The sequence below is a fragment of the Aplosporella prunicola genome (genome assembly GCF_010093885.1).
Source record: "Aplosporella prunicola CBS 121167 unplaced genomic scaffold K452scaffold_23, whole genome shotgun sequence".
Lineage (NCBI taxonomy): Eukaryota > Fungi > Ascomycota > Dothideomycetes > Botryosphaeriales > Aplosporellaceae > Aplosporella > Aplosporella prunicola.
In genome coordinates this window covers 206,740-224,280 of record NW_022983551.1, presented here as the reverse complement: position 1 = coordinate 224,280, position 17,541 = coordinate 206,740, and the positions used below count along the sequence as shown (strand labels likewise).

The following is a 17,541-nucleotide window of genomic DNA, read 5'->3' as shown; positions in this document are numbered from 1 at the left end:
AAAAAGGCGACTGCTTGACCTGCTTGACCCCCCGACGCGCCCGCCCAGACCCCCGTCACGTGCTTCTCAATGGCTGATCCTCTATTCTTTTGATACAAAAGGGCCCATTTCTCTCGGGCGTCTACATGGCCACATCTACAGGGTGAATCCCGCCACCTCTGGCGCGTGCGCGCGGACCGGTGAGGATCCCGAGGCTGTGCTGGTTTCAACATGTGAGTTTATCCTCGCCTCACTCGCCCTCACAACTCTGTCTTCTCCTCCTCCAACGACCTCTCCTCCTTCGCCTCCTCCGTCTCCTTCGCTTCCTTTGGCGGCCGATACCCCGGCTGCGCCCAGCTCCAGATGTTCAGCCCAACCTTCGTGCCCGTCATGACCGGCAGCCCGGCATGCCACGCCTCCTCGTACATGCTGCCGTCCGCGCGGAAATTCTCCCAGTAGACGGCATTGCGAGAGATCGGCTTGAACGTGACGCCTTCGTGCTCCGAGTCCTCACAGTCGAGGAGCTCGCACCATTTCTTGTCCTCCGGCATTGGCATCACAGGGAAATTGGTGCCGCCACCGGTGCAGTTAGCGTCGACATAGACCATGAAGCTCGAGATGCGCCCGCCGATGATGCCACCTCTAAAGGTAGTAGCGGGCCCGTCGAAGTGATGGACGTAATGGCCGCCGGGGCCGTAGCGTTGACTCCAGAGCTTTTCAATAAATGTCCAGGGGCGCCATCCCTGAAAGATGCGGGCGCGCTCTTCGATGCAGCGGACTATATTGGTGCGGTCGAGCTGTGCCTTTTCAGAGACGCGGACGCTGGGGTCAAGGCGCTCCTCATCGCCCGTCCACACGGTCGAAGGCTTGAAATTTTCTTCGCTGGCCAGACATAAGTATGCATGCGTGGAGCAGCCTGCATGTGATGTGCTCACCTGATGTCGATGATGTGCTTTGCTTCTTCACCGCTCAAGAAGTCTTCAATGTAGATGACGAGGGGGTCTCGGTTCAGGATATGCGTCTGATAGTGATGCTCGGGACAGACGAGGCTCTCGTCCGGGATGGCCAGGCGGTCGCTGTTGATGAACTCAGTGACGGTATCGGCAGACTCGGTAGCCCGGGGGTTGAAGAGAATGCGCGAAATGGGTGCACCGACGAGAACATAGAGAACGACGGTGTAGAACAAGTACTGTATGACGGTGCCCAGAGAGACTGCCATGATGCCGTGGCGCTGAAAAGGAAATGTGCATGCAAAGATGCGTCGTCTCAAGCAAGCGTGATGCTCGGGCCTATCGTGCTATTCTTGTACCGCCCCAAAAGTCGCTCAGGAACCGATGACGAGGCGGCAGGGCGGATGGGCCATCGCACGACGCCCAGCCCACCTGCATCGCGCTTCCATCCCGCGCTGAGTGTGTACAGACAAGACTGGCTACAGCGTTTGAGTTAGGTGGCGAACAATCTCCGACCGTCGTCGCTATGTCCAGCCAAGTTTTGCGTGGCCATCTGCACTCCCTTACCGCCACAAATAAAGAAACGTGATAAGACTGTATTTTACGTCTGGCGGTGTCTCTTGCCCCAGGAGCGGTTACACATGCTGATGTTGTCGTCTCAGACGTCAGCTTGGCGGACAGCTCGACCAGGCTTGTCGCTCCAAGTCCCGAATATCTCCTTTGCAAGCGCCGACATTCGCGTCCTGAGTCTTTGATAGGTAACTAGGCATTGGCTTCGGTCGTCGTTGTCGTCCCCTCGGGTGATGCGCGATGCGAGATCACGCCCGGCACTCGACTCTTTCAGCCGCAACGGCCAAGCAAACCGTTAGACATGCATGGCCTGCAATGCACCACGCATGTAGCTAGGGAAACTACAAACCTGCGGTGAGTACCTCGACGACGTGGTCTCGGGAGAAACCGTCGTTTAGAAGGCTTCCTTGCTGCTTTCTCCAAAAAGCACGGTACATGATGCACTCTCCATGGGTATGGCCGTTGTTCTTTCGATTCTTCACATTGCAGCCGGTCCCTGAAGATGTACCATTCGTCCCTGAGCATGTATCTGGCTAGCACGCTGTTTCGTCAGACTGCATGCACGCGCTCCCCGCATTACCGGTGCGGATGCCGGTTGGATGTTTCTGTCTCTCTCTCCTCCCACCGACCTTCCTTTTGATACTTCGTGGCTGAAGCCCGTTCGTACGATGTGGTGCCTGACAACTGTCGATCGGGTAGATGCAGAAAGCAGCAGCAGCAGCATGACATGTCAGAGGCTTGGATGCGCCGGTTGGATGTTCGTGAACCTACGTATATATATATCTAGAGCTGAAGACTTGCAAGCTCTTTTCTCTTCATTACATGAAGCTTTTCTAATTTTCATCATCTTCTACTTTAAAAATGGCTAGAATCTCTGCTCTTTTGACAGCATTGCTGTCTGTTACTCTCACAGTCCATGCATTTCCTACGTCCAATTCATCACGGCATTCATCCTGGCCAGGCTGGGCCGGAATCAAGTACTGGTTTGTTTTGTATGTCCATAGCACAGTCACTTCAGTTTCAATCAACCACTCATCATATACTCCAGCGGAGATTCATACAGCACCACCGGCTTCGACATCAACGGGCAGCAGCCATGCCCTGCCAACCCATTGGGCAACCCACCATACCCGTAAGAACCATCCTACACTGATCACTAAAGCCTATCCAACAAACCCACACAGCTTGCTACACAACCGCTAACCCTCCTTCCTAGTGGCAACACCAGCTCCAACGGCCCCAACTGGGTCGACTACCTCACAACAACCCACAACACCACCCAACTCCTAACCTACAACCTTGCCTCAGGGGGCGCGACGCTCGACGCGGCCATCGTGCCGCAATACCTGCCCTCCATCCGCAGCGTCAAGCACCAAATCCAGCAGCAGTTCCTAGCCAACTACACGGGCACGCCGCGCGCCCCCGCCTTCTGGAGCAGCACCAACACGCTCTTCAGCGTCTGGGTCGGCACCAACGACGTCGGCATGTCGTATACCACGCACAACGAGAGCTTGTACGATAGCATCTTCGCCGAGTTCCGCGCGCTGCTCGACCAGGTAACGCACCTCCCTTCTCCGTCCTCCACCCCCACACACACAAACGCTCAACTAACCCCACACCCCAATAGCTCCACGCAACCGGCGCGCGCAACCTCCTCCTCCTCACCGTCCCCCCCGTCCACCGCGCCCCGCTAACAGCCTCCCGCGGCGCGGCACCCATCGCGCACGAAGCGCGCGCCATACGGGCCTGGAACGCGCGCGTGGCACAACTGGCGCGCAGCACGCGGGCCGCGCACCGCGACGCCGCGGTCTTTGTTGTCGATGCCTACGCGCTGTTCGAGGGTGTGCTGGATGCGCCGGGCCGGTTTGCGCAGACGAGGCAGTTGGTCGAGGTGAGTGGGTTTTGTGGCGCGTATGAGAGGTGAGTGAGTGAATGAGTGTGTCTGTGAGTGTGCTGCTGGCTTGCTTGCCTGACTTCTTTGGCGTGTTTGGCTTTTGGCTTTTAGTTTATTGTGTTGGAGAATGGTTGGGCTGATTGCTGTGTTTTGCTAGTGGAACGCCGGCTAAAGACTCGTTTCTCCCGGCTTGTGGTGTGCCCGTTAATCAGTACTTCTGGCTTAATAGCTTGCATCCGACGTATCCGATGCATGAGGTGCTGGCGGCGCGGGTCGCGACGACGCTCAAGGAGTGTGAGGCTGGTGCTTGGCCTAAGGATGTTGGCTTTCAGTGAGTAAAGGGTGGTATAGGACAAGCGGGTGTGCTTGTATTTGTGGCAGGAATGTGGCAAGGTGTTTGTGCGTTGTTGGTCCTGTAGCTTTTTATACGCTATGTATTCTTACTGGAAGGAAAATGCTCACTGTTTAACGAGATGGAAATGATAGAAGAAGTCTTCACCAAATACTCCTTGCCTAGCTACAAACATGAGTCTTGGATATAAATGAAAAGGTCTTAGAATGCACATATATTATTAACTGGATTTTATTTCCACTCCGTATAAGTATCGTTATCTTGTTAGTCTGTAAATCTTGCCTGGCGGTGATGAACAATAGCTTTTGTATAGTCTTCATTGATATTTACATGATTACTTTATAGAATGCTGCGCCAAAAGGGTATAAAACAATCCAAACATATCTCTAGCTTCGTTGCAACACTCATTCATGTCCTCTCAACACTTTCCTCCCATCAACAGAATTTCATCTCCTACTCATTCTTAGCCCCAGCAGCAGCGACCCTCTTCTTCACCTCTGCACTCCCAATACTCCTCGACCGGTCCACCACAACAGCCTCAAGCCCACCCAATCGCATAAAACTGATATGTCCAGGGGCAATCTCGTCCGCTAGCACCTCCACCACCTTGCGCACCTCGTCCGCGCCAAGGGGGCTGCGGCTACTGGTTTGGACGTCGCGCACAAGGCGGGACATCGGGAACGAGACGCGCGTGTTGGTCGTGCTCGACGTGGCGAGGAGGGACAGGATGGCGAGGACGTCTTCGCAGCGGTGCAGGGCAGAGAGACGGGCTTGTTCGGCAGCGGAGGGGGGCGCGGGAGCTGAGGCCGCGGCTTGCTGCTTGGCGAGAATGCGATCCAGGAGGCTGGTCGCACGAGAGGCGGCTGCGGGCGGCGGCGGCGCTGGCTTGGCGTTCTCTTTGTCCGACACGCCGGAATCGTCGTCGGAACTGGGCACTGCCTTCTCGGTGGCGGAGGGGGTTTCCTTCGGAGCCTTTTCCTTCTCTGCCTTGGCTTTCGCGGGAGTAGGGTTGCTAGTCTTCTGCTGTGCTTTGATCGCGCCGGCTTTGAGATCTTCTAGTCTGCGCTGTCCCTTGGCTAACAATGGCGCTGCCTTGGCAAGGCTGGCGCATTCCGTAACTTCTGCGAGTGGCAGCTGAGCCATAAAATCGCTGATAGAGCTCTCGCTCTCATCCTCAGGTGTGCCATCCGCGCTCCAATCGCACCAGCGCCGGTCGATTTCTGCCGCGAAAGAAGCGTTCATTTCCTTCTCATTGATGGGTTGGACAAGGGCACCATTGCTACGCTTGCCTCGCTTCTGTGTTTGCTGAAGCTCGAGACAAATCTTGCCGCGACCGTAGTTAGAAAGATGGAGACTGGACTTTGATTTGGCGCTTCCATGGGGCATCAAGGCAACACTGCGCTTGATATCGTCCAGCGTAACCTTGCGCTTCCCCCAAATCTTTGTGATGGAAGGGGTGAGTGTCCGAACGTCGGGTGGCGTCGCCGTACCATTGTGTGCGTAGTGTAGAGATAGTGCGGTCAGGAAGGATGAGTGGAGGGAAACGAGCTGTTGAAGCTCTTCGGGAAGTTCGGTGTCGGCGTTCTTCTCGATTTTTGTGCTGGAAGTCTTCGGGGCGGGAGCTTTGGCCAGTTTGTCGGTGGAAGAGGCATCCTTTGTCGACCTGGACTTTTCGGCGATGGGGGTAAGCTTGAGAGGCTTTACGGGCTTCGAGAGCTCAAGACCAGCAAGGAGACGGCTGGCGCCTCTGGTGGGCGTTTCGGCGATATTCTGCGAAGTGGAGCGTTGGAGGACCTGCTTCTTGCGCGGCGATGGCTTCGTCAACTCAGCCGCCGGCTCGGTGTCCTGCGACACAGCCTTTCTCTTTTTCGATTCCGAGGATGGGAGAGTAGCTTTTGAGAGGCGAGCGAATTGCTGAATGCCCTTTTGGGTGGTCGTCGAGGGTTTGTTTACAGGGCGGGCCGAGCCTCGGGCGCGCGTCGTTGCCGCAGGCATTATGGAATACTTGAGATAACTTGGTAATCGGATATATCTCGTAGGAATTGGCTTGAGGATATGCCGGTAGAATACTGAAACGGTGCAGTGCGGATGCGGAGTTGTGGGGGGTTCAAGGTAACGCGGTTTTCTCGCGACCTTAACGCGAAAAAGCGCGTGCCGCGCTAGTCCCGATGGGGAAGTGTAAGTGGACCCGGGTTGCCGGGCACGACAACACCTCGATCGATCTGACGACCTCCGTCATTTCACACAGTACCGTTCATCCATCATTTATCGCCCTTGGAAATGTTTAAATCTCAAACGCCAATGCCGTCGAGTTGCCGACAGTGTACAGCCCATGCGCCTCATCAAATCAAGTCATCACTACCATGCAGTATGCCCTCCGTCTATCACAAGGTTCGATCCAGTCTGCGTAGAAGTGCGTCAGCGTAACATATTCCAATCATCACTGTAGTGACCTCTCACCATGAAGCTGCTGGCCCGGCTCAATAGGAAGAGTCCAGCGCCCTTAAACTCTTCCGGTTTGCTGAGGCGACCCATCATGTTCGCGTTCTCCCATATTTCTTGCAACCCCGGGACTTCCTCAAAGTTCTTCTCTACCATGGGCTACGCTGTCATTAGCCAAAAATAATGCACGACCTCAGCTACCAGACAAGACTGGACTTACTGTAACAATATGCCCAGGACTCAGGCAGTTGACGCGAATACCACCTGTCCCGTCTTCTCGTATCCTTGTCCATTCCATTGCCAGGTTTCGGGACAACTGTATCACCGCCGCCTTGCTCGAGTTATACACGGGGCTGATAAGGCCCTTGTTCGCAATAAGGCCGCTCATGCTCGCAATAATGCATATCGAACCGCGGCATTTGTACTTAAACATCTGCCGCGCAACGGCCGAGCAGGTCATAAAGACACCGGTGTAGTTGATGTCGAGCATCTGACGGGCCTCCTCCACAGTGTATTCGAGACTGGGCTTGATTTGCTGCACGGCTGCTGCGGCGATGAGGCCATCCATCCGCTTGTGTTCGTCTGCGATCGCACTAATGACCTGATTTAAATCATCTGTGCTACACACATCGACGCGACGGTAGTTGAGGGAGCCACCGAACTCGGGAAGCACGCGGCTCTTTGCTTCCTCAAAGTGGTCGTCGGGCTTTTCGAGTCGGTCAAGGCAGTAGACTGGATAATAGTTAGGTTTATTTGTTTGTTTACATCCTTGCGTCATGGATAAGAGCTTGGGAAAAGAGTGATCAAGGGCTCAAGGACCAATAAAGGAACGTACCTTTGCCCCCAGCTTCCACTAATGCCTCGGCCATGCAAAGCCCTAGGCCTCTGGCCCCGCCGGTCACTACGTAGACGCCGCCAGCAAGATCGAAATCTTGGAAACGTTTGCCGCCCACATTCTCGGAAAGGTGTCTGCGCTGATCCTGAAGCTCGGTTTGAGGTAAAACTGGACGGATGGAAGCGCGCCACACACAGTCCCTTGGCCGGGATGCAGCAGCTGCAGTTGTGCCGAACCCCCTTGCCACCAGCGAGGCACCAGGGTAAACAACCTTCAAGGGTCTTTGAGGGAAGCGTTTGGCTAAACTAGCGCTACAACGAGGAAGAGACATGACGATGAACAAGGGACAACGGCAGGTATAAGCTAAGACAAGTTACCAGCAGCTGCAGACAAGCACCGCGCCTTTGACCTCAACCCTCCTTTATCCCACGCGACCGCGACCCCTTTTGTAGCAGGCCACGATCGTTTGCGGCACCCAGACACCCCAGCAGTGCGACCTGAACGAGCTTGATGTCATGGCGCTGGCGCGGCCAGGTCAGCTGGCGAGGTATGGGTCTTCCGGCGAAGCCGCAGGGAAGCCAATCCCAGGGCCAGCCTTGTGCTGCTCTCCGCCGTCCTCGCTCCGAGGCGCAATTCTCACGATGCGTTTCGAGTTGCGCCGCAGCCACAGATTTGGCCTGCTGATCTGGGGCGGGTGGCGCTTCCGCAGACCCGCTGCCTGCTGCATTTCCCATTTGCGGGGGAGGCTGGAGAGGCGCTGCCGCCGTTGTGCCCAATGGCTTTTGGGCAGCCTGGCAGCCTGGCAGTCAGGCTGTCCTACTCTACTAGAGCTGACATAGGTGAATCGTTTTGCCGCTGCCGAGGGCTGGGCTATTGGTCTTGGGAGGGAGTCACGAGAGTGAAGATGATGGCAAGGCAGATGTCGTGTACGCCAAGGATGACGTCGGTCCTGTCTATTCCCGTCAGCGTCACAAGTACGCGCGTCTACTCATGCGAGATGAGAAGGTACAAAAAAGCATTTCGATATATCAGCCCCTCGTTTCAGGCGTTTGACGAGCTTTCCGTTTGCATGGTTGCGGAAGACGCCGTGCTCGTAGGGCTGAAAATGAGCCAGAACGGCCCAGGAACATCATCCAGTTTTGGAGCTCCTCAAACACCCTGTTCGATGGTCACATGGCACGAGGATGTCTCGGAGTCGGGGAGAAACGCCGGCGTGGGGGCAGTGAAGTCAATGACTACCTAGTCAACTTATGCACAACCAATGCTTCTACAATATACGACATATTACAGTAAACTACAGACCAATGGATACGAGCCGACGAATCAGGAGTCAAACTTTTTGACCTCAGGCATCCTTCCAAGCCCACCGCCGCCAGTGCCCTTGACGCTCTGGTTCAATGACTTTCCGCCCACTTCCGCGTCGCCTTCAGCAACGCCGGCAGCGCTACGGTTCTTGACGTGCTCTCTGAGCAAAGACAAGACCTCCGAGTCCTTCCAGCGCTGAGGCACCGGCCTGTATGCAGGCTTGAACGTGCCGGCGGTCTGCGCCCACTCGCCGGTTTTGCCTGCCCAGGTGCCAGCCCTGTCTTGCGGCATGGGCGGGTTTTCGCCTTGAGCAGTCGGCGTGGCCATGTCGGAGCCAGCGCCTTCAGCGTACTCGGCCGAAGTGGGGTTCGGCTCTTGCGTGGCCCAGTAGTAGATGTCCCAGTCGTTTTCATCGAGGAAGCGATCGTAGTCTTGCAGTTGCTTCTGGTTCATGTTTCCGAGGTTTTCGTCGGCGAAGGTGGACATGAGAAGCTCACTTTCGAGGGTTCCCCTCTTCCTGCTTTGGTCTGCGCGCGCAGTCAAGTCAATATACTGTCGGTGTATGGGTTGGGTAAAAACTGCAACAACGGACATAATAACCTTGCACGCATGGTGTTGGCGTCTTCGCCGGTGCGGCGGATGGGCTCAACCTTGAAGCTGCCACCCTCGATCTCACCCACGCCAAGCTCAGAGTTGACACCGGCCTGCGGACCGCCCTTCTGTGTGCCGCCAGTCATGCGCTCGGTGTTCTCAGGGACAGAGTCCTTGGGCGTGAAGTTTGGGTCGATGGACGTGAGCATCTCGGGCGGAGGACCATCCTTGCCAAGGCTGGGCAGCTCGTTCGCAATGGTCGAGGTGGTGTTTGTCATGTGCGGGTTGAGAGGCTTCTCGGTCTGCTTCTTGCGCCATGCTTCGGTGGTGTCGTTGCCGCGCTCATTGAGGCCGAAGCGCGCGGCGGAGGAGCTGAGAGGGCGCGAAAAAGAGAAGACGGCCCTGGAGGAGCGGAGGACGAGCCTTGCGGAAGACATGATTGAGTACCGTCCTGGTTTGTGGAGCAGCCAATTGGTGATGAGGGGATGGTAATCGCGCTGGCTGTGTCGAAGCTGTCGAGTGGTTGACATCATCACCTCTGCGATTCGCCCGCACACGTGACGCGATTTTTATCCGAGACGAGACCAGAAGCGCGCCAGACATGATCCATCCGTCCTTTCCTCAACACCCAACCCCCCTCCTCCTCCCCGACGCTGCGGAGTGCGTGCTTGAGATCAACAAGACGATGATGTCTTTGCACAATCCTCTGAGATCCTCCTGCTGAGAAATCGGACCATGACCCACGACTGCTACTCCACAGACACCCAACCATGGATGCGGCTCGTAGTGTGCTGATCCATCATCCCTTTGCTCGGGGATGTTTTATGAAATTTTCACTTCTCGCATCGCTGTCCTTGGCTAACGCTATGTCACTAGGGGACGGGCTGGCAAAATTTTTCCGACGTCTGTCGTCGATGCGGCGGGATGGAGGCCAATCCGTACTCTCCATCAAAAACTGTTCCAGGGCCCTGGGACACATCTGGCCTTTCCCCGCTACGTTTTCTTTCATCCATTCGTCCATGTGCTTGAAAATCGCCATCGCAAGATCCATCCTCACGCCATTGCCCGCTTGGGCATGGCGTGCATTTTTCCTCCGCTGCCACGCCCGTTTGCGGCATTCCATCTCTCCCAGGGCACTGGAGACAGAGGGGGCCGGGGACCAACCACCGACGCGATAGCGAGCACTCTCCACCGTCAATTTGAACGCTCTGATCGTACGAGGACTTCGCGCCATTTGACTTCTACCAGACTTCCACAGTCAGCCGCCAAGCCCGCTGCGGACTTGCTTCGGACGCTCGACGACCCCTTCGAAGTCAACGTCTGTCGTCAAGATTTCAAGGGCCTGACGTATGGCCAACGGCCGTTGGGGGTGCTCGCCATGCATTCCCGATGGGGCTGGTACTCATGTCCCGACGCTACATGGCTGCAAGCGGAATGTTCAGCCCTCGGCACTACACGGTGAATAGTCTTTCAGCCTCCTCTTTTACTCATTGTTTGATTCTTTTGAAGCGTTGGTACGGTTTGTACAGGTGTCAAACGCCGCAGATCGCCAGTCACGGGAGTTTTCTCTACAGCATTCCTCAGACTTCTGCCACTTGTAGGGCCACAGCTGTAGGAATGCCTCGCAGAAAGCGGAGGCTGGCAGTGTCTACGAGCTGCCTATATATCCTGTGCCTGTTTGATTCTGTTTGTTTTCCACATCCTCGTGATTGCCAGCGTGTTTGCGCCTGCACTGCCAATCTCCCGCACGTTTTCCTGCAGGTACCCTCCCTCTCTTCGTTACCTGCCCCACCCGAGTCTTACCCGTCCCCCGGCTCGACTTTCCGCCCGTTATGGCTACTTCGCCACACCTGCAACAAGCTCCCGACGCAGCCCCCATGCATCACGTGCAGGGCAGGTCCTGCCGCCAAGGTGGTGAGATGGCGCTGCTGCGAGACTTCCCAATGCGGCCCGACAACAAAGAGGCCGGATGGAGCGTCCCATACGACCAGCTCTTTCAGCAATATGTCGACACGGACCTGCTCGACCTGAGCAGCGACAATACAGCGGAAGGGACAAGCAGCTCCGATGATCTGAGCAATTTCTTTGACGTCTCGTCGTCGTCGAATGGGAGCGCGGCGGCCAAAACCTTGTCTATGCCCAATTGGGAGGCGAGAAACACCGAACCAAAAGATGCCTGGCAACAGGCTTGGAGCTATATTGGCTCCAACCCAACCTCGGCCATACCCGAAGGCAATCAGGCTTCGATCTACCCAGAGTCTCGCGGAAAGGCTGCGGCGTCTGATCCGGGGCTTTTCAACTTCGAGGAAGCGCCTTGCACTCAAGTAGCTTCCGATCCCTTCGTTTTTTCCGGCTCCTCCTCACCATATCCCATTCCCTCCTGTCCCACCAAGAAGTTCCACAGCCTCCCTACCCGCAGCAAGAGACGGGATCCCCTTTCGCTCAGAAGGACTGTCTCAAGAGAAAGCCTCTCGTCCAAGATGATGCGTCCTTCGCAGTACCGCACCGGCTATCAAGAAGCCTGGGCGAAGCGCGTCGGCGCGCCACCGCTGTCCCCTCCGCCTTCGTCAAAGGTCTCGCAGGAGGAGAACAGCTATGGGTACGCGTTCCCCGCCAGCATGCATTTCACAAATCCCCTCGACCTTGACCGCGACATGTCTCTCTCCGGCCAAAACTACACTTCGCGGCCACAAATACAAATCACGCCGGTCGCATCGCCCACCAGCCAAGCACCGAGTAGTGCAAGATCGTCGTTCCACCAGCCCAACGACTCGACCAATCCCTACCTCACTCACGATCTCAGCGAAGCTCTGCAAACCCCTCCTCACTCTGATCGCATCCCCTCCTCGTCGTGGACACAAAGCCAGAATGCCTCCTTCGAGTTCAGCTTCCCGCCCACGCAAAGCGAGTCTCAGCCGTGGTGGTCAGCTCAGCCTTCCTCGCAGTCGTACCAGCAGCCTCGGATGGACACGATGCCCATCAGCACAGCTCCGTCTGACCTGGCCACGTCAGGCCTCATGATCCAGTGCGACTCTAGCAGCATGCCTAGCATGCTCGAGGCGCACGGCCAAGATGGCTCATATCCGACTTCGTCGCCAGTCGTGTACTCATCGCAGTTGTACACGGCTAGCGCGATGCCCACGTACGGGCACGCGCATGCCCAGCCGCAGCAGCTAACACCTCCGTCGCGCAGCCCTACATCCTCGCCGCCAGGCATGCCGTACGTGCGCTCGCGGCGCTCCTCGTCGCAGCGGCCCACGACGGCGGTAGCGGCAGCAGCAGCAGCGGCAGCAGCGGCGGCGGCGGCACGTGGCATCCATGGTAGCCATCACCACCACAACAACAACCACCACCGGCGCAAGAGCAGCAGTGGCAATGGCAGCGGCGTGGGCAGCCGCCCTACCAGCGTCGGCTTTGTTAACTACACCCCTGATGACAGCCGCAAGATCTTGACGGGGGTGGCGCCGAGCGGCAGCAGCAAGACCAAGGCGCGCCGCGAGAAGGAGGCCGCGGAGAAGAGACGCAGGCTCAGCCAGGCGGCCGCGCGCGCCATCATCGAGGCGGGCGGCGACATCACGACATTGGAGCGCGAGGGGCTGCTGTTTTCGGAAGCTGCAGAGCATCATGCAGTGGGGAAATGAGTGGGTACCTAATTCAGAGATAGTGTGATTGTAAGTTAGAAGAGTGGAGTTTGAGTTTGCGCTTTGTCGTTTTTTCACTTTAACTTGCTGTTTTCTTTTGTTGCACGGGAAGATATACATACACCGAGTGTTTTTTCGATATTTTTTAGTTTTGCTCTTGTTCCTCATCCATTCTGCTGGCTTGTTTTGCTTGTTCTATGTACCTCGATGGATCAGCGTGCCATTGATCCAAGGTTTGTTTGTCTGTCTATCTGAGCTTTTACTAGCCACGCCATGTACGGAGCGCACGTCGTCATTTCTGGGGTCTAAAAGGAGGGGAGCGAGTAATAATTGGCAGCGGGCGTAGACGTAATGTCAAAAGAAGTACTAGTCATTTTGAATCAATACCTACACACCCACACATAGCTACAGTCCTCGAGTATCTATCTAATGCTTACTCCCTATCTCCCCGCCAACTGAGCAAGTGTCAGACTCACTCAGCAAGCCCAGCCAACTACTCCTGGCTCTCCCACGCCCTGCGCCGTCCCTCTGACCCCCTTCCTCCCCTCCGCTCACCTCATCCATCCCATCCCATCCCATTCCACCCACCGAACCCCATCCGTCCGTCCATCCCGTCCGTCCCCCACCATACCACAGCGCACCATACCAGCACCGCGCGCGCAGCACAGGCCACAGCCAGGCACTCCCCCCCGCCGCCGCTCCTCCGTCGCCGGATCAGGCAAGCGCGCCTGCGTCTGCGTCTGCATTTTCTCGCCTCCGGCCTACGCGTCTACTCTACGCACCCCACCCACCCACTCACCCACCCACACGCTCGGCTTGCGCAGCCGCAGCCGCAGCCAACGCGCCCATGCCCATGCCCAAGTCCACGCCCGTGCCCGTGCCTTTACCTGCGTACGTCTGTGCGTGCGAGGTCCTGCTAGCTAGTGTATGTAGCACGCTCTCCAGTACTGCAGACGCGCTCTGGGGTAGGCAGGGTGGAGACGGGAGCGAAGTTTGTTTTGTGGGCGGGATGGGATGTTGGGGCAACGCTGCGCGGGCACGCATGCACGCACGCACGCACGCACGCATGCACGCGCACGACTACTGCACGGACGGGGTGGGCGCGGGTGTAAGTACGTCGTAGGTTGTCGTCGGCGTCGTTAGAGTGTTAGGTACTCTAGTGGGTAGATACTCTAGGTACGGAGCATGTACGTGCTAGCGCGTCAGCGGGGATAAAGTCATTGAGTGAGCCAGTGAGCCACTGAACCCCCTCGGCAACCCTCCTCCTCCTCCTCTTCTTCTTCTTTTCTTGCATCATCGGCCCGCGCCGCGTCTTGCTGTGGCGTGCTTTGGCTGCGTGGGCGCTTACGTAGGTGTTTTTTGCCCCTGGGCTGCCTGCTGGTGTGGTGGTGGTGGCGGGAGGCGAATGGTGGCGGCGGAGGAGGATCGGGAGATCGGCTGGTGGGGGATGGGAAGGAGGAGGGGAGGGCATGCGTAGTAGGAGGTAGTAGTGTACTCGAGTAGAACAGAAAGGTAGGAGTAGCGGGAATAGCAGTCAAACAAAGCCAGAGAACCTTGCCCGCACGCTCTCCAACCCACTGAACCCCCCTCTCCACCAACCACCACCACACCACCCCACCATCCGCAAAAGCAAAAACCCCTGCCCAAACGGCGCAAGCCACTACCGTCGTCGCCGCCAGGCCACCCGGGGCCGCCGAAACAACGGCACAGGGATGCAGTAGCGCGCCGTTCGAGCCGGCGTCGAAGAACTAGTATGGAACGTTCGTCCCTGCGCCCCAAGAAGTACTCGAGTACTAGAGTACGTACGTACCTGCCAAAACACACACACACACAAACACACACAGGGCACGCTACACAATAAGCGCGACGCCCGCGCGCCTGTCCCTGCCCTGCCCTGCTCTGCTGACTAGTATGTACCTAGTAGTTAGTAGCTAGGGACGTCGCGACTGGTGGGCTAGCGGGCTAGTCGTCGGACTTGCGGCAATGCTGGTGTGGGTGCGGCGGCGGGCGGAGGTGGCGCCGAGAGGGGGCGGGGTATGCTGCGGTGCGGTGCGGTAGGTGTGGGCGTGGTGGAGTGGTTGTCGGCTGATGTGAGGGTGCTGGTGCCCGTTGTGAGGTTTTAGTTGATTATGATGATGGTGGTGGTGGTGGCTAGAGTGTAGAGGGAGGCGCTGACTGTTGGTGGCTGTGCAGCGGACGGTACGGGATAGTTCTATAAAGGGGGTTAGAATGTTGTTCTTTGGTTTGCTTTTGTTGTCTGTTTGAAGAGCAGATGTAGATATACAAAGTACGAAGTAAAAAAATACATTAGGCAACTAGTGTGGTCAGTCTCGAGGCACATCCATAAGAATCGAAGCCAGCACACACCACACTGCGAGGCAAAACAAAGAGGACTATCAGGCCAGACTGACCGAGTTGAATCTACGGCAGAGTTTTTGAATGCATCTACATAAACCCTAGCCAGAAAGCATCTTGAAGCAAGTATGTCTCAAACCATCAAACCTCATCAGTAATCGTTCCACCATCAGCAATCAATCTCACTGATGAGCCGTAGCACCACCATAGGGCGTCTTCTACTTCGCGACCCTCCGCTTTTCATCATACAAGCGCTTCTCAAACGCCTGGTGCTTGACAAAGGACCATTCACGGTCAGTCTCTGCCAAGAAGTCACGACCCGTATCCCACACATACGTCTCCAGCTTCTTGGATCTAACACCCGCAGCTGTCATGTCGTTCTTTAGGGTGTTGATGTTCACTTCGAGAGTGTTGTCGTCGGCCGCGCCCTGAATGATCATTACGTTACCAGCAATGTTCTTGAATCCCTCGGGGCGCTTCACGGCCGCAGCGGCATAGCCGTCCGCATTCTCTGCCGGCAGACCCATATACCGCTCCGCGTAGAAGCTGTTGTAGAAGCGCCAATCCGTCACAGGTGCCCAGCCCAATCCGAGCGTGAAGACACCGTTATTAGCCTCCACAACCTTCAGCGCGAGGTACGCACCATAGCCCTCGCCAAAAATGGCGACGTGTGCCGGATCCGCCCACGCGTTGTCTGCGAGGAGTTTCTGCGCGGCCCAGATCTGGTCGTCGGCCTCAAGCTTTCCAAGTTGGTTCTTGATAGGACTCCGGAAGGCGCGACCTTTGTTTGGAGTGCCGCGGCCATCAACCGTCCAGGTCGCATATCCATACTCCGGGTCTGAGGACATGTACGCAAACCAGTTGAGCTCTGGGAACTTCTTGCGGACTTTTTGGACGCCAGGACCACCATACGGCGTAAAAAGAACAGGATACTTGCGAGCGGGGTCGAAGTCCGCGGGCAAGCGCTGCATGACGTTGAGGGTGTAGCCAGATGGATGCGTCAGCTCGAAGTAGGTAGTGCGGGGGAGTTTGAACTCCTGCAGGGTGTTGTACAGTTCCTCGTTGCTAATGAGCGTCTTCAGCGGCTTGGTGGAGTCGACGGAATAAAGCTCTTGGTAAGGCACGTCGGGGCCTTCATAACTGAGGACATAATACGAGCTGCCGGGGGTGAAGGAGGCTGTCCAGTAGGCAGCGACGGTATCATCAACAAGGGGAGTCTTTGTGCCCGTCTCGTATGAGATCGAGTAAACGTGGCTTTCGGTGCTGTGATGCTCATTGGAGGTGTAGTAGACCATCTTGCGGGTTGTGTCGACTTTGAGGACGGCAAGCACTTCCCATTCGCCGGATGTCAAAGGCTTGCTGTCGCCGCCGTGGACGGGCCAAAGGACCAGATGGTTCCAGCCGTCCATATCGGACATGCCCAGGTAATAGGTATCATCAGTGGAGGCGCCGGAGACATGGCCTAGATAGGTGAGGTAGTGGTGGTTGCCGTCATCGGTGAAGTCGGGGATGTTGTCAATCCAGCCCTCACTAACGGTCCTCTCACGGACAGTGGAGATTTTGCCGCTCTGAACATCCACGTTGAAGATTTTCTCCTGGTCTTGGACCCTGTTGAATGCGCGGACAAGGACGTTTGAGTGGTCATCGGTAACCCAGGTAACTTCTCCAATGATCATGTCGTCCATAGGGAATTCGTCAACATGCACCGACCCCATGGGCGCAGAGGAAACGTCCAGGATATGAAGTCCAACTTCAGGAATCTTTTCACCAGCCTTCGGGCAACGGTAATCCTCATATACTTGCGGAGGGTTTCCCTTGGACAACTTGTTTTCAGTAACACCGGATTCATTGAGACTTAGATAGGCGAGATGCTTTCCGTCCGGGCTAAACCATAGCGCAACGCTGTCTTGAAACACCTCTTCTTGGTACATCCAATCGGGAATAGTGTACAACAAATCCGATCCGCCATCGGCGGTGATTTGAGTGGCGACGGAATCCTGCGAGATGTAGAGATTGTTTCCACGGACAAAGCGATGTTGTTGAGCTTGGGGTTCCACTGAGCATACTGAATGTCGCCGGCTTGGTCCTTGACGAGCGGCTCCACGGTTCCAGAAGAAACGTCTTGAACGAAGTAGTCGGCAGTAAACGACGTCAAAGGTCCCATCTTCTTGTTCGTAGCCCACAAAACCTTGGTCAAGTCTGGCTTGAGCCAATGGCCGGAATAGCCGGCCGGGAGCTTGTCAGCGGGAATGAGTACCTTCTGGGCGTCGGTGGCAAGGTTGTAGATAACCAGACCGGCATCATTTGCGTACGAGCATTGACCATCTTCATCGGTAGCAACCCAAGGGTAGTAGTCCATATGGGTAGAGAAATCAAACAGAGACTCATTGAAAGTCAAGAGTCTCGTACCGCTGCCAGTCGGAGGGTCAGGCGAGCGAGCAGGGGTGATGGCGTTGACAAAGCTGGCGATGACCAACGTGAGGAGCAGTAGAAACTGCATGTCGAAATGTTGGGAAGGAAAGATCAGGAAAGAAAGGAAGGAAGAAAAGGAAGGAAGAAAAGGAAGGAAGAAAAGGAAGGAAGAAAAGGAAGGAAGAAAAGGAAGGAAGAAAAGGAAGGAAGAAAAG

General features: G+C 56.3%; 8 protein-coding genes across 8 annotated transcripts; 3 read left to right on the top strand and 5 right to left on the bottom strand.

Moving 5' to 3' along the window:
• Positions 1–52: 52 nt before the first annotated feature.
• K452DRAFT_321071 (uncharacterized protein) lies at positions 53–1,407 on the bottom strand. The gene is made up of 2 exons (XM_033544371.1): positions 915–1,407; positions 53–861 (listed from the first exon to the last, which is right to left on the bottom strand). The coding sequence occupies exons 1-2, from the start codon at positions 1,196–1,198 to the stop codon at positions 240–242; spliced, it is 906 nt and encodes a 301-aa protein (XP_033394215.1). The 5' UTR covers positions 1,199–1,407; the 3' UTR covers positions 53–239.
• Positions 1,408–2,360: 953 nt separating this feature from the next.
• Positions 2,361–3,728, top strand: K452DRAFT_233926 (carbohydrate esterase family 16 protein; the record flags this gene model as incomplete). Its single annotated transcript, XM_033537342.1, has 5 exons — positions 2,361–2,491; positions 2,548–2,631; positions 2,716–3,055; positions 3,127–3,419; positions 3,551–3,728. 5 exons carry the CDS (start codon positions 2,361–2,363, stop codon positions 3,726–3,728), a joined length of 1,026 nt encoding a protein of 341 aa, XP_033394214.1.
• A 539-nt stretch (positions 3,729–4,267) lies between these two features.
• On the bottom strand, positions 4,268–5,314 carry K452DRAFT_209327 (uncharacterized protein; the record flags this gene model as incomplete). The annotated part of the gene is made up of 2 exons (XM_033536148.1): positions 4,268–4,608; positions 4,675–5,314. Coding segments are annotated over 2 exons (981 nt in total), but the record flags the coding sequence as incomplete, so codon positions are not given.
• A 789-nt stretch (positions 5,315–6,103) lies between these two features.
• K452DRAFT_328699 (uncharacterized protein) lies at positions 6,104–7,353 on the bottom strand (the record flags this gene model as incomplete). Its single annotated transcript, XM_033545001.1, has 5 exons — positions 6,104–6,148; positions 6,206–6,346; positions 6,408–6,919; positions 7,023–7,143; positions 7,216–7,353. 5 exons carry the CDS (start codon positions 7,351–7,353, stop codon positions 6,104–6,106), a joined length of 957 nt encoding a protein of 318 aa, XP_033394212.1.
• Positions 7,354–8,220: 867 nt separating this feature from the next.
• Positions 8,221–9,407, bottom strand: K452DRAFT_256027 (uncharacterized protein). Its single transcript, XM_033538381.1, has 2 exons — positions 8,920–9,407; positions 8,221–8,854 (listed from the first exon to the last, which is right to left on the bottom strand). Exons 1-2 carry the CDS (start codon positions 9,353–9,355, stop codon positions 8,346–8,348), a joined length of 945 nt encoding a protein of 314 aa, XP_033394211.1. The 5' UTR covers positions 9,356–9,407; the 3' UTR covers positions 8,221–8,345.
• A 435-nt stretch (positions 9,408–9,842) lies between these two features.
• K452DRAFT_87335 (uncharacterized protein) lies at positions 9,843–10,642 on the top strand. The gene is made up of 2 exons (XM_033547258.1): positions 9,843–10,376; positions 10,428–10,642. The coding sequence occupies exons 1-2, from the start codon at positions 9,994–9,996 to the stop codon at positions 10,531–10,533; spliced, it is 489 nt and encodes a 162-aa protein (XP_033394210.1). The 5' UTR covers positions 9,843–9,993; the 3' UTR covers positions 10,534–10,642.
• Positions 10,643–10,750: 108 nt separating this feature from the next.
• On the top strand, positions 10,751–12,559 carry K452DRAFT_311435 (uncharacterized protein; the record flags this gene model as incomplete). The annotated part of the gene is made up of 1 exon (XM_033543426.1): positions 10,751–12,559. One exon carries the CDS (start codon positions 10,751–10,753, stop codon positions 12,557–12,559), a length of 1,809 nt encoding a protein of 602 aa, XP_033394209.1.
• Positions 12,560–15,005: 2,446 nt separating this feature from the next.
• On the bottom strand, positions 15,006–17,414 carry K452DRAFT_361175 (uncharacterized protein; the record flags this gene model as incomplete). Its single annotated transcript, XM_033546401.1, has 2 exons — positions 15,006–16,911; positions 16,938–17,414. The coding sequence occupies 2 exons, from the start codon at positions 17,412–17,414 to the stop codon at positions 15,133–15,135; spliced, it is 2,256 nt and encodes a 751-aa protein (XP_033394208.1). The 3' UTR covers positions 15,006–15,132.
• Between the last annotated feature and the right edge of the window lie 127 nt (positions 17,415–17,541).